The 15,498-nt window shown below is 35.6% G+C and overlaps 1 protein-coding gene across 1 annotated transcript in view; it reads left to right on the forward strand.

Moving 5' to 3' along the window:
- The window catches only part of PTPRO (protein tyrosine phosphatase receptor type O), a 259,244-nt gene that overhangs the window by 150,953 nt on the left and 92,793 nt on the right, over positions 1-15,498 (forward strand). The window contains exons 3-6 of the mRNA XM_070370040.1: positions 6,542-6,700; positions 8,460-8,612; positions 10,541-10,984; positions 12,809-12,970. Coding sequence (XP_070226141.1) covers positions 6,542-6,700; positions 8,460-8,612; positions 10,541-10,984; positions 12,809-12,970 — 918 coding nt within the window. The remainder of the gene's footprint in view (positions 1-6,541; positions 6,701-8,459; positions 8,613-10,540; positions 10,985-12,808; positions 12,971-15,498) is intronic.

Here is a 15,498-nt window from a genome sequence, read left to right on the forward strand (position 1 = left end):
TTAATAACATAGTTTACTTAACCAATTGCATTCAAAATATTATTGTTTTAGCATGTCAACTTAAAAAAAATACGCACAACCTAAAAGTTGAAAGTTAAGTTTTGTTCAGGGAACATACGGAAAATTTCAAGCTCTGAAGGCAGCATCTCAAGTGACCCTGAGAAAACTGTTCCAAGGAGGCAAATGGGGAGCTAGGATATACAGGAGTTTTGCAACAAAGGGCAGATAATAGGAACAGCCAATTGTTAATAAAAGCAAATAAAATATCTCAAGGAATGTAGCCATCTTCTATGTATGGGAGGGACTTCCTAGAAAATGCTAGTGGGAAAGAATCCACCTGCCAGTGTAGGAATTGCAAGAGCTGTGGGTTCCATCCCTGGGTTGGGAAGATCCCCTGGAGTAGGAAATGGCAACCCACTCCAGTGTTCTTCCCTGAAGAATCCCATGGACAGAGAATCCTGGCAGGCTACAGTCCATGGGGTCACACAGAGTCAGACACGACTGAGCATAAATGCACACACACTGCCTGTATGAATCAGGAAAATGCTAGTTGCTTTCTTCTCTCCGGCTTTAATGGTGCTCCTTCTTTCTGCCGTGCCCTACTAAAGGGAAAACAGTTGCTGTGTCCCCTCTGGTGTCCCAGAGGGGCTCATCTTTGGAATTTAGCTCATTTGGTTGCCTTGCAATCTCATCTCTCCGATAAACTCAAGAAAAATTATGTCTCACGCATTATTTGGCTTTTTCTTCTCACTGTTAGATGTCGAGGGATAATATTGAATTGCAGTTTTCTACATCCTAATTGAAAGAGGAAACTTGCATTGATATCTAAAGAGTAAAAATTAATTAATGATGGTTTATTGTCTCTCACTTTCTCTTGCATTTTCAAATACTTAATTACACCATCCCAGTTTTGAAAGCAGTAACAGTTTGGGACTATAGGAACTGGGTTTTTTTGTACAAATATTTCTGGGACATTAGTGATATTTGGGTTTCAGCTTCCTCTTTTAAAAAAGAGAGGGTTAAAATGGATGACTAAAATTACTTTTGAGCTCTAAAATTACCATTATTTATTAGCTAATGATGTATTTTTCCCATCTTTATTTTTCTAAGGGGAAGGCTTCTTGAAAGTTTACAAAACATTTGTAGGATCTGTTCCCATAGCTGACAAGTTGAGAATGAAAGGGTACATTTGATGCAGTCATTTATTGTCTGTTCCATCTTTGTCTTCATGAAATAAGCAATGACAAAGCAATTGGCCCTAGGGCAGTCCTTTGATATTTCTCCACAGTTGTTCTGAGTCTGGCACTCTCAGAGAAAGCTGAGGAACATAGCAAAGAATAAATCCAGCACAAACAAGTCATTTGGCCAGTTCAAGAGTTTCATAACCCTTAGGCTCTGACATCTGATTAATATTTAACTGTTTGAGAACCTTCAGCATATCATGGGCACATTAGAAACAAGGAGTAGTTTCTCAGGAGATAAAATAATACATGAAAACAACTTCTTAGAAAGTTGGGAAATCCTGTTTACACACTGCTGTCTCCTGTGTTTGTTAAGTCTTAGAGACATGACTACAGAACATACATGGAGCATACAATTCAGCCATGATAAATAAAAATAATGTCTGAGTTTTTACTTTATATATTGTCTACATTCTCTATGCCACATCCTAGGTGCCAGAGAAATAAATAAAATGCCCATTCTCAAAGATGATATACAATAGTGGAAAAGATAAAGAAAACATTACAAATATATGATAAGTGCTGTAAAAGAATTATGTAAGAGACTACCCAGCCTTCTTAGGAAACATTGGGAAGGCACCTCAGAAGAAACAATGATGAAAAATTTAGTGAAAATTTGCCAAATGGATAAGCAATGGAAAGTGTTACACTCAGACTTAAAGTGAATCATAGATTTTTTTAAAATGCAGGCATAGCATTTTTTAATAGCAGGGCACACCTGTGAACTGCAAGAGTGAAGATGGCAAGCATCTATGATTCCAGAAAATGAAGAAAAAGGTCACTAGAAATATCGGGAATAACCTTGAATACTTTACAAAAGTGTTTAGACCTTAATCTTTAAGTGACGAGGAATGAGGACAGGTCTTATACAAGGAATGACACACAATTTGATTGGGGGAAATCTCCTTCTTGTAACAGAGCTGCAAGGCACATGGTCTGAATCTTGCTTTGGAATGGACAAATTATCACACAGATATTTTGAATAGTGGATCAAAGCATGAACTTTAGAGTCAGAGAAATCTGGGAACCATAATGTAGACTTTGGCAGATTATTCCATTCTTCTAGTTTTCTAATTTATAATCTATTCCACTGGTTAGCCAACTTTTCCTGTAAAGACCTAGGTAATAAATATTTTATGCTTTGTGGACCATATGGTCTGTGTTACAGTGATTCAACTCCACTATGTTAGCAGAAAAGCAGCCATAGATAACACATAAACAAATAAGCATGGCTGTGTTCTAAGGCAACTTTATTTTAAAACACCAAAATTTGAATTTCACATAATTTTCATGTGTCATGAAATAGTATTCTTCTGTTGAGTTTTGCCAACCATTTTAAACTGTAAATAGCCTTCTTTGCTTGGAAATCATACAAAAACATGTGGCAGGCCAGATTTGGCTTGTGGGCTGTTGATTACTGATTTGGTAGTGGGTGCTATTAAATAATGTAAATTTTTTATACTAAAAAAATTTAAATAAACTCCTTAACATAGTTTGTAGCATCCAGTATAAGATCACTAAGTATAATTAATACCAATGACATTAAATAGAAAATTTCTCAAGAGGCTGAGAGCAAAGGAGAAACAGAAAAGATCAGATGGGGAAAAATCAGTGAGGTGGAGGTGACAGATTTAAAAGAGACTGACAAAAGTGAGAATATCAAGTAGCCTGAAAGCTTAAAACGTTTAAACAGAGATAAGAAAAATTAAGGTGAGGTTGGAGGCAGGAAGAGTAATTCAGAAAGTTGTTTAAATATTCCAGGAAAGTGTTGGAGAGGAAGAAATTCTTACCTACCCTTCTAGGTTTTTCAGGCTGGTCTAAGAATTAAACTGATGTGAGACAAATGAACAAAAGAAAATCAAACTGAAATGTAATCAATTGTGTAGATGGGAGAGACCCAGGAAACAAGAATTCTCCGAAATGGCCAAAACCTTCACCTTAGAAACCATCTTCAGCTAAAGACAAAAGAAGATGTTGGGGTAGTGATTTGAGACCATAAAGGAGGAGGAAGGCAATGTACATGAAGATGGAAAAGCAGATGTTTGATAAACAAAAGCTGGGCCCTGAAGAGACCACAGGACACAGAGAGGACTCTGATCTCCAAGCCCTGCTGAGTTTCTCTCACCGCTTCCAGCCCATATTCTTTGCCAATCCCCCTGGTGATACTCTATTCCAGGAACAGGCCATCTAAATTCTTTTAACAGTTAGGGGGAAGATCAAAGTTTCTTCCTGATTCTTCTGTTTCTTAAAAAACAAAAAAGCCTCATGCCAAAGAGACACATTTTGTGGTGGCAAATTTTGCTCTCCTACAAAAGAAATGAAGACTTGAACTAAGTTAGTAGATGCGATGTTAAACATCCTTCCTGGGCCACAGGTGGCTGCTGCTGCCAGCTCAACTCAGTGGCCTGCTTGGATACAGCTGAACCATTAGGTCAGGTCCCAGGCTGTTATCTAAGCATCAGACAAGAGCTCTGGCCTGGGACCTGGATGGTTCCCCTTTCCCTACTCCTGACATCAGAAGTGGGGGACTAAGCCCAGGTTTGTCTCCATCAAGAGGATCATGTCAGAAGACACATGTCCTTAGGTTGGTCACATCAGAAGCAAAGGATACTGAGCTTTCCTTTTAGTTCCTAAAAAACAGAGCAATCACAGGAAGAAATAACCTCAGCAATTAGCAGATATTAACAAGTACAAGCCTACATCTGCTTGTTTTTTCATCTTCTAAGATAGTCACATCCAGAACTTTAAGAGTCTTCCTATTCATGAACTGTCATGATGGTTCAAAGGGAATTAAGAAACAGGAAATATTCTTCAATTTGAAGATAGTTTTTATTATGTGGGCCACCTAATGAGGAAATAATGATCCTATTAAATGCCATTTTTAATTTTTTATTAAAAGAAAAAATGGGACTCTATGGTAGGATTTTTTAGTAAAAATAATGCAGTAAATTTCTGCTTTGTCATGTATTCTTTGCTCCCACCACAAAGTGAAAAGAAAACCAAAAATATATTTCTAGGCTCAGAAATAAGACAGGTGTCTCCATGAATCAGAAACTCAAAGTACACAAAACCAATACAATGCTGTAAAGTAATTAACCTCCAATTAAAATAAATAAATTTATATTTAAATCAAAGTAGGGAAGAAGGCTGAAGTCATGGAGCCTTTGTGCTCTGAGTCTGAAAGAAGACAGTACTGAGTCTGGGTCACCATAGAGTAGGAAGGATTGAATTTTTACACATTAGATATGACCCAGAGCCAGACTCATTGTTGAAAGCAAAGATTCTTCCTGCTTGTCAAAAAAGGCATTTGTGGAGTCCTAAGGATGCAAGAGACACATAGTCTTACTATCAAGTACCAAGCTTAGTTACGCTCTTACTCAGAGAACAAGTTTGTGAAAACAGCTATATCATCCATAATATCAAGAACCCCAGAGTGATGTTATATGCCTTGGCCTTAGACTACAGCTTCTGGTGAGCTGAAAGGATGCTAAACTGCCTCAAAACAGTGAATAAAAAGCAAGAAATGGGACAATGAGAAAGCAAAATTTGGCCAAGGGCTTATGGTTTAGAACAAATGAAATCTATGCTAAACAAGATAGACATCAAAATTATTATCACATTTTGGATTATGTTTTATGTAGCAACATAACAAAAATTTGTAGTATGTTATCATCTATAAAATGATAGATGAAAGAATTATACTTATTTAAAAAGATTAAGCAATAATGAAACAAACATTGGCAAAAATAAAACAGAAACATTTAGAATATAAATTTGTAAAAACAACAAAAAAGATATTTAGATTGAGACAAAGTAGGTATTTGTTGAATGCACTAAGTCAAATTTTGGTTTCTTATGTTATTGAAATTGAAATTTCAAAGTGTAAAACTTAAACTAAGTTCATTTCTTTTGTTTTGTTCTTTTTTTTAATTTAATTTATTTTAATTGGAGGCTTCATTTAGGCTATAGATGTCCAAGAATCCTCTCAATGCTAAAACTTTGAATCAAAATCAGTTTTTTCTATAAGAGTTGATTCGTGCTTTGTTGCTCAGTTGTATCTGACTCTGCAACCCCACAGACTGTAGCCCGCCAGGCTCCTCTGTCGATTGGATTTTTTAGCTGAGAATATTGAAGTGGGTTGCCATCTTCCCCATTCAGGGATTGAACCCGTGACCCCTGTGCCTCCTGCTTTGCAGGGGGATTCTTTATCCACTGAGCCATCAGGGAAGCCAATAAAGAGTTGACTCCATGCCAAATTGTTTTAAATATTTTCTTGAATGAAATGCATGCTAGTAAGATTCATTCATTAGTCCCTACTAAAGAGTGAAGGGACTCTGGTACTGTACAAGACTTGGGCTGAAAAGTGGGAATGGAGGAGATTCAGACATAAATCAATCAATCAGTTATTTAAAAAATGAGTATTTATTTACAAAGTTTTGTGATGAGTTAACAACTCATACAAAATAAAAATAAACATTTTTAAACTTCTGTAGAAAGGCTGGTAAATATTATGAACTATAATTCTCATAATATAGGATGGTTTGCAATCTTATACTTAATATTTAAAAAGTGCTAAGCTCACATGAAGAAATAACTGATTATTAAAACATTTATGTCTGGTCAGAGCCAAAATATATTTTCTATTGTACTCAGTCATGTCCCACTCTTTGTGACCCCATGGACTGTAGCTTGCTGTTTCCTCTGTCCATGGAATTTTCCAGGCAGGAATACTGGAGCAGGTTGCCATTTCTTCCTCCAGGGAATCTTCTCCACCCAGAAATCCAACCCAAGTCCCTTGCATCTCCTGCATTGGCAGGTGGATTCTTTACCACTGCACCCGCCTCCCAGGAAGCCTATTTTCTGTTACTTGTCTGTTATTAATATCAAATTTTCTTGACTTGGGGGAAAAATGAACTAGGAATCTGTAGATACAGACTCTGCCATGTCCTTGTTAAATTACCATTGACAAGTAATTTAAAGTCTCAGTTATCATTATTTTTATATGTTGAATGGTGATATGAATATTTGCTCTTCCTAGATCTTAGGGTTGTTGCAAAAGGCAATTGGAAAAATGAATATGAAAGTTCTTTGAAAAGCAGAAATCACCACATAAAATATGCTTTATTAATTACTGCTAAGGAGAACAGTCAGCTCAGGAGTACTGAGGAGTTTAGTGTCTTACAGATAATTAAAGTATGTGTAAAATGCTAATAGGTGTCATCCTTGGCACTTCCAAGTATTAATAATGGTATTTTGCTCTTTTCCCAATTCCCCTTTCTCCATTAACTTTCCTTCTGCAGAACCTCTTCCTGTAACCAGTGTTTCAATATATGACTATAAACCTTCTCCTGAAACAGGAGTCCTCTTTGAAATTCATTATCCAGAAAAATATAACGTTTTCACAAGAGTAAACATAAGCTATTGGGAAGGTAAAGACTTCCGGACAATGCTATATAAAGGTAAGAGGCAACAGAAAGATGAAAAATGATGACTCTTACATTTTACATAATTTCTGCCAAATGGCCTTGCTCTTGCTCTGAAGAAGTCTTATAATTCACTGTTTGATCATAATGAACCAATAAAAATAGTTACTGATGCATGAAAATATTGTTATGAGGAGACTTAAAATGTTTGGTTCATTATTTTAGAGTCATGTGTCATGCATAAACATAAAAACTCAAATTATTATGACTTACATGTTATTCTTGCCAAATATTATTCCTGCATGTCTGGTGTAGGAAACAAATTTAAATTTAGAAGCACAGCACCTAATCATTTCCTTCTGAGTGCAGTAAGGCATTTCCAGACCTGGGAAGTTAGTTGGGGGTCTTTCAAAAAATTTCATTTGGAGATGGTCCAACATTATTCTTGAATGCTTAAGACAATACTTTTCAGTTCCTTTGTGTATATTTATCTGTATAACTAGTTAAATGACTGCATTAATATACAAAAATGGGTTTCACTATTTTTACTGGCTTGATGGGAACCTTGTGGTCAGAGAGAGAGAGAAGAGGGTCCAGGGGAATTAAAAATTTCTAAAGAACCCCAATCAATTTCTCTGAATAGACTAGAGGGCAGAAGTGGGCCAAGTGGGAGAGGGACAGGGAGAGGACAGAGGACATTCAGTTTTGGGAACTGAACTGGAGAGACAAATATTCTCAGGACACAGAGCCACTACACTTATCTGCACTGAGTGTAGGTGCTGGTCTCAAAGCTGATTAGTTGTAAATGAAAACCAGGTAGAGGATACTTACTCAACCACCTAAGGCATGATACCCAGAAACATCCCACTTTGACTTGCTGCTTTTATAAATTCTTGAATCTTCCAAGGATTTTTTTTAATGAGACAGTGTTTAAGGCACATGCAGTAACTCTACAGGTTTTTTTTAAAACTTTAAAAAAAAATCAAATAAACAAAAATAGACTCTATTACTGTATTCTTTGTTTTCAATGAAAACAGATTACCTGAAAATTAGTAATTGGGACCTTGTTTGCTTATTGATCACATGCAAATATAAGTTTATAAATAACTGAAAACCATCACTGACACTTTTGTTGAGCTAAATTCCATGAATTTAAAAATGTTAACTAGTATGCTCTTTTTTTTAAGTTAATTAATTTTGCAAATTATTTTTGGCTTTTCATTCAATAAGTGGTATTTTCAGTTCCTTTCCCTCATTTCTTTCCAACTTGGATTGGGTTTTTAAGTTTATTATTATCTTCCAAAAAAAAACATTTTCTAAATAAAATTCAATTTTTTAAATTTTCTTCTTTTTTCAGGAAGGTCCCATTTGCCAAATGACATATCATTTTCTTTTAAAAAATAGGCTATATTTTACAAGTGAGTCTAGTGAAAACATTTCTTGTAAAATTATTTTTTCCTAAGTCATAAATTGGCAAAATACCTTGGGTTCTTACAGTAAATGATTAGCATAAACCTAATCTCTACAATTTCTATATGTTACCATTTCCACTTAATACATCAAATGTTCCTATAATAAAATTTTAATTCCAATTGTATCTAATTCTTGCAGAAAAAGCCTTTGTGTCTAAAAATTTCAATTTTCATCTCAAGCCTTAAATCAAATTTTTATTACTGACTATACTAGAAGTCACAGGAAATATTATTTGACAGATAGTCATAATTGTTCAGAACTTTCTAGAAGTCTGTGGCATTTAGAAAACCAAAAATTTAATATAATTGTTTTTATTCCTCAGATTTTTTTAAAGGAAAAACAGTGTTTAATCACTGGCTGCCAGGAATATGCTATAGTAATATCACCTTTCAGCTGGTATCAGAGGCAAATTTTAATAAAAGCACTCTTGTGGAGTACAGCGGTGTCAGTCATGAACCCAAACAGCATAGAACTGGTAAGTCATTTGAAAAATCAAATTTAGTGAAAAAATAATTAAATTATATGTTGTTGTTATATATATTCTTTCTGTCATCCTAAGGAAAATTCTGTTCCAGAACTCAGAAAAAAATACATATTTCAATAATCTAAAATGAATTTTCTATCAATGTAAAATGAACTGAGCAAAATACTCAATAAAAAATTTAAATATCAATGAAATCACAGATTTTTAATCTTTGAATAAAATAGCATGTGATATTACCAAAAGTTATAAGTAAGTAACTTGACTGAATCAAGTAGACATCAGTAAATCTACAATATGACATAATAACCATATGGCAGAAGAACAGATGTGAGATGTTCTAGTATAGATTATCTGATTATTAAAAGAAAATATTAGGATTCAGATACACCTAAAACTTGGCAGTGCTTAACTTAATCATAGGATGGATAGATGGATGAATGGATGGATAGATAGATGGGTAGGAAGGTGAAAGAATGGATGGGTAAAATAAATACGCACATGCTAAATACCCATCACCAATACCAATATAACTGACATTTTCCCCAAAAACATGCTTAAGTATTCGATAAGCATGAGGGGGCACAATTCATACAAACATTGGGAATGGGTTATAATAGATCACCAACAGACCCTGCCAATCTGAAATTTTAAGATGTCATGATTCTCATTCTTTAGACCAAAACAAAGAAACTATTTCAGCTAAATATTAATATTTTATTCACCTTACATCAACACCTAAGATTCTACTTGTAGTTTTCATTATTCAAGTGAAGAAACTAGTTGAGCATCTTTTACCTGGGAGATTTTTAAAGTACTGGGCGAGATGAAAACAAAGTCCGCTGAAATGGTTTCCTGGCCTCAAAAACGGTAGAGGTACTACTGGCACTCATGGGCTTCCCTGGAGGCTCAATGCTAAAGGATCCGCCTACCAATGCAGGAGACATGGGTTCAATCCCTGGGTCAAGAATATCCCCTGGAGGAGGAAATGGCAACCTACTCCAGTATTCTTGTCTGGGAAATCCCATGGATGGAGGAATCTGATGGGCTACATCCATGGGGTCACAAAGAGTTGGACATGACTTAGCAACTAAACAGCTATTGGCAATCATACAAGGCAGAATGCAATAAATATTATTAAAGAGTTGGACATGACTGAAGTGACTGAGCATGTACACACAAAGTTATATAGCAGCATGAAAGAGCAAAAGATTAATTTTTATTAAAAGCTCCTAAGAGGTGAGTGTTGAGTTGCTGTTTGAAAGATATGTAGAATTTGTTGTAGGTAGAGACCATTCAGTGGCCTTCATAATTTTCTACCACTAGAAAAGCATACTTCCATAATTCATAAACTTATTTTGTGGGCATAGTTTTCATTTTGAGAGGTTAGAAGCGAAGCCATATTTGCAATATGTGTGTTAAAATTCCTAAAGGTAATTTCAACACACAACTCTCTTAAGTGCAACTATGTCATAGGGAGTATTTTTAGCCTTGATAGCTATAAGACACTATAGTTGCTTTTTTGTAAAAAAGATCTAGTGACAGAGACTCGGTTTTTTAGAAAGGAGATTGTGATAAGCTGAAAAATATGTGTGTAACTCTACTTTGAAAGTGGTTCAGTCACCACTTTGACTAACATAGTAGCATTATTTAATGTATTTGAAGTGTGACTGATGATACGATAATGTGTGCACATCATATACAAAATCTTAAGTAGACATGTACTTGAAATGACACTTGTTCTTGATGTAAAAGTACAATAAAACTCTGTCTTCTACAATATAGTAAAGTTTAAAAATAAAATAAAAATTTAAAAAATAAAAAACTCTGTTTTCTGAATCTGCTTTTATGTTTGACTCATTAATAAAGTATTCATTATAATAGTTTAAAAATACATAAAATGATAATTCTCTTTCTTATAGCCCCTTATCCACCTCAGAATATCTCAGTTCGTATAGTGAACTTGAACAAAAACAACTGGGAAGAAGAGAGCGGCAGTTTCCCAGAGGAATCGTTCATGAGGTCACAAGATACAACGGGAAAGGGCAAAGTCTTCCATTTTACAGATGACACTCCTGAAATTCCCTCTGGCAACATTTCTTCTGGTTGGCCTGATTTTAACAGCAGTGATTTCGAAACAACATCCCAGCCATATTGGTGGGACAGTGCATCTGCGACTCCTGAAAGCGAAGATGAATTTGTCAGCGTGCTTCCCACAGAATACGAAAACAACAGTACACTCAGTGACATGGAGAAATCGGCATCCAGCTCTTTCTCTTCTTTCCCTGTACAAATGATATTGAGTTGGTTACCACCAAAACCACCCACTGCCTTTGATGGGTTCCATATCCACATAGAAAGAGAAGGTAAAGTACTAGGAAATCAGAGGACTTAAATGGTGCAAAGGTAAAGAAAATGGGAACTTTTAAAAATTCCATTTAGAAAGAAAGCCTGAAGGTAGACAGTTAAGATATAAAGACAAATGGTAAAGAAAATGAAGAATTTATTGAATATCCCAAGGCAGACTGAAACCAGAAAACGAAAATGAACAGATTGGGTCAGAACCCGGTTTGGGTAGTTCACACATCGCAAGTATAGGCAATTGTACACATTTTATTGCTGACATTTCACCTCCCCCAGGCCACTGAGGAAACTTTGAATAGATTTTGAATTAACTTTCTTACCATCACAAATTACAGAATATCCTGGATAAGTGTTCTCTTTTCCCAGCACACAAACTTGTGAAGCGTGCAACAAAAGAATCTTGCTGACAACATGGCTACTTTCCCTAGAGTATCAGACCTATGTTCTGCTTATCAGGCTAGTCTTATTCCCCTCTGGGGGTGCTCCCCTGGAACCAGCACAACTCACATTTTTCCAAAGAGGGACTGGTAGTAGAATAAAAATACACAGCAACTGGTATTCCCACTCTAGCTACCATATTATATATATTGTATTCACTTAGCAGCTAAGAGACATTCTTTATATTTAACCCATTACTTTATGAAAAATAGGGCCATGGCATTCAGTAAATTTGAGTCATGAATCATATCTGAATTGTTGTTTGGTAGATTTTCATAGTTATTTGTTGTTTATTTTGTTTTTATAATGACATACTTCATTTTTTGCTCGCCAGTCTAGTAGTTTGAGTGGCAAAGGTTGTCAAGCTGTCAAAATTTGAGGTTAAATTGACAGCCTTACTTACATGCTAGGGTATTCAAATCATATAGTCTCATAGATGACATACTGTTTGCCCCTATTTTATCCAATAGAATGAAATACAAGATTTGTGAATTCCTCTATATTGGAGTATAGAGCAACCAACAATACCCAAATATTATATAAAATTGAAAGCCTTTGTCATTTATAATTATTTGAGTCAAAAGTCTTAACATCTGCCTGAAATTATCTGTATTTTTAAAAAGTTCCCTTAGTCTTTTATTTTTCTGTTGCTCGATATAGTCTCTGGAAAATAAGGTCTTATATCTTACAATATTTTGTAATGCCTATTTCCATGAAAGTTCAATCATGCTTTTATCTGACTGCAGTGTGTTCTGTTGAAGGCTACTCTGGTCACCAAATGATAAAAAAAAAAAAAAACTTCAAATGAAGTAATAAGCAGCAGGAGATGGACTTTGAAGCAATGTAAAAATCATTTTTACTTTTAAAATTTCTGGAAGTCAGCCAATGAAGCAAAATATAATGTGTCAGAAAATATACCCAGAGGATTATTTCTAACTAGAAAAATAATTCAATATATTTTAAGACACTTATGGATATTTAATGTTATCACAAAGAACTTGCACAACATTTGGTACTGTTTCTTTTAATTCTTTATATCCAAATGAGAAAGTTGATCATTGCTATCTTCTCCTAACATTATACTTCCGTTTTGTGTGTATCATTTTACTGCTGACAGTATGTAAGAATGCAGTATATATGTATCCATATTTTTATTGATTTGGACACTGTATTTTAATTTTGTTATTTTAAAGTACTGTAAGAAAACAATTTGAACTCTTAACCATCTTTTTTCAATAGCAATTTTAGTTTGGAGGTATAATTCAACTCAACATAGGGAAAGAGGCAAAATAAGAAAATACTTTTTTAAAAACTTAATTGACCTGTCTATAGCCAAGGCTGTTCCAGATATCAATTCATATATATTCTCTTCTTTATATATGATTTAGAAAACTTTACTGAATATTTGACAGTGGATGAAGAAGCACATGAATTTGTTGCAGACCTGAAGGAGCCTGGGAAATATAAGTTATCTGTGACAACCTTTAGTTCCTCAGGATCTTGCGAAACTCGAAACAGTCAGTCAGCAAAATCACTCAGTTTTTATATCAGTAAGTACCAAAGAGATTATTTTGCACTTACAGAGGAGCTAGAACAATGGAGCTGGTGTGATGAATGATGCTTAAGCATCAATTATTCATCAAACCTTAGAGACCCTGAGAATTCTTCAAGGTCATGAGAGGCCCAAATCCATGTGATTTTTGACAGCAGAGAAAATATATGTATGTATCATAGTAGCAAATTTATCCCGGGATTTAACATGAGGATTTTTTTTTATTATTGAGAAAATTGAACATTTGTTAAACTGACCTTTTGCACTAGTGGTAACAAACTCTCCAAGGACATGGACACATAGTTAAGGAAAGAGGACTTTTGTTTGAAGCCATAATGAAAACTGGTATTTTTGAACTGTATGAAAAGGCTCATTGAGTTTGAGGAGCTTGAAAGAAGCACAGAGATTCAAATGTAGTAAGACCTAGGTGGTCTCTCCAAAAATTAGCACAAACTAAGATAGAGCATGGGACTTCCCTGGTGGCTCAGATAATATAGAATCCACCTGCAATGCAGAAGACGCAGGTTCAATCCCTGGGTCGGGAAGATCTCCTGGAGAAGGAAATGGCAACCCAATCCAGTATTCTTGCCTGGAAAATCCCAGGGACAGAGGAGCCTGGTGAGCTACAGCCCATGGGGTCCCAAGAAGACAGACATGACTTAATGACTAAACGACAACAACAAAGCTATAGCATCATGAAAATACCAATACCAAGTCTTAGGGCAGCTTCTACTGATTCCATCAGGGATAATAGCAGGCCAATAACTAGCCTCAGAAAGCTATACAAATAGTGCACATAGGTAACGTTTTCTGCTAATCTGACTATGCTTACCAAAAGTTTAGAGGCCAAAAATCTGTTTCCTAGCTTATCCGGAGTTAATGTGCCTCCGATCAGCAGAAAAAAAAAAAAAAAAAAAACCCAGAAGGCAGTGGATAAAAACTTCATTCTGAGAAGGATGATCACCATATGTTATCTCCAAAGGCAAAATAACACCTTTCATTAAATGACCCTCAAAAAGACAGGCGAGATAACAAGGAGGAGGGCAGAGGAGAGAGTTTATTTAGCAGCCTAAAAATGTTGAAAATACCCTATATAACAATTTTTCTAAGGAAATCAAAAATGTCACCACTTGTGAAAGGCTTGAAATATCCACTAGACAAGCAGAAAAAAATATCCATGATCAGCCTGCATGTCTGTCAGTTACAGGAGATCTTTGACATGGCATCATTTGAGAATGAAAGCAAAGTTTAGTATTGAGTTCTTCCCATGAGGCTTAAAATGTTTCATTAACCCAGAGATTCCCTTGTCTGCCAGCAGAGATCCACTGCAAGTTCCAGGAAAACTCCCACAACTGTTCAGGCCATTAGCTCTTCCCTGCTCTGAATTTCTACTGTGTTTCATAATGAAGTGAAAGTGTTAGTCGGTCAATCGCATCCAACTCTTTGTGACCCCATGGACTGTAGCCTACCAGGCTCCTCTGTCCATGAGTTTCTCCAGGCAAGAATATTGGAGTGGGTAGCCATTCTCTTCTCCAGGGGATCTTCCTGGCCCAGGGATTGAACTCAGGTCTCCCGAATTGCAGGCAGATTCTTTACAGTACAGAGCTTATCTCTGAGTGCGATATTTTTCTAGATGGATTTTATTTGGGTACCTCTTGTTTTTCATGCCACATAATAAAACCCTAAGTTGGGGTTATACTCTTTGCTTAGGTTATACTCTTTGCTTATTTATTATTTCTGTTGTACATTCAACAAATATTTATTGAATCACTTTCCAGTGATAGGCACTTTATTTTTAGATTATCCAAACTGACCAGAGCTGCTGAGAATGTCAGAATTGCTCACAAATATGATTCTTTTGAAGAGATGCATGTTAATATTCATTTAGGAAAATACTAGAAATTTTGCTGTTTCTTTGCCAATAAAATAACCTGTTTGGAGTTTCAGATACTCTGTTCTGCAGTAATGAGTTATTCAGGTATACTATGTATATACCTTTGATTTTACAAGAATACTGTATTTATGTAGTTTTGAAGGCTTTCCTCAGAGGTGAAAATTAAGGTAGAGATTTGCATTAGTCTCCCAAAAGCCTTCTGAAGGGAGCATTGCTATTATCTCCATTTTTAGGTGGAAAAAAAAAAAAACTTAGACACAGAAACTTTAGCCACTTAGTGTGAGAAGGAGAATCAGACTCTAGAAATCTTTAGTAGCCGAGTCCATTTCCATGGAGTCTGCAGTGACCTGTTACCTTGGGTTGATTATCAGGTCCATCCTATTATAAAGCCATTAAATGAGTGAATTTTTTTTGCCTCCATCCACCCTTGCCCCCACCACCTCAGATCTTCGTAAAAATAATAACACTTCATATTTGGTAGTTTTCTAATACATTACAATCTCATTTGATCCCAGCAACAGTCTTGTAAAGTAGACTAATCATATGGCTTCTTGGTGAGTTAACACAAAGCCCTGGCCCAGGAGATAGGAACCCCAGGTTGCCTCTCAATACTCACTCTGTGACACTGGGCA

This window comes from Bos mutus, chromosome 5 (assembly GCF_027580195.1).
Source record: "Bos mutus isolate GX-2022 chromosome 5, NWIPB_WYAK_1.1, whole genome shotgun sequence".
Taxonomy (NCBI): Eukaryota; Metazoa; Chordata; class Mammalia; order Artiodactyla; family Bovidae; genus Bos; species Bos mutus.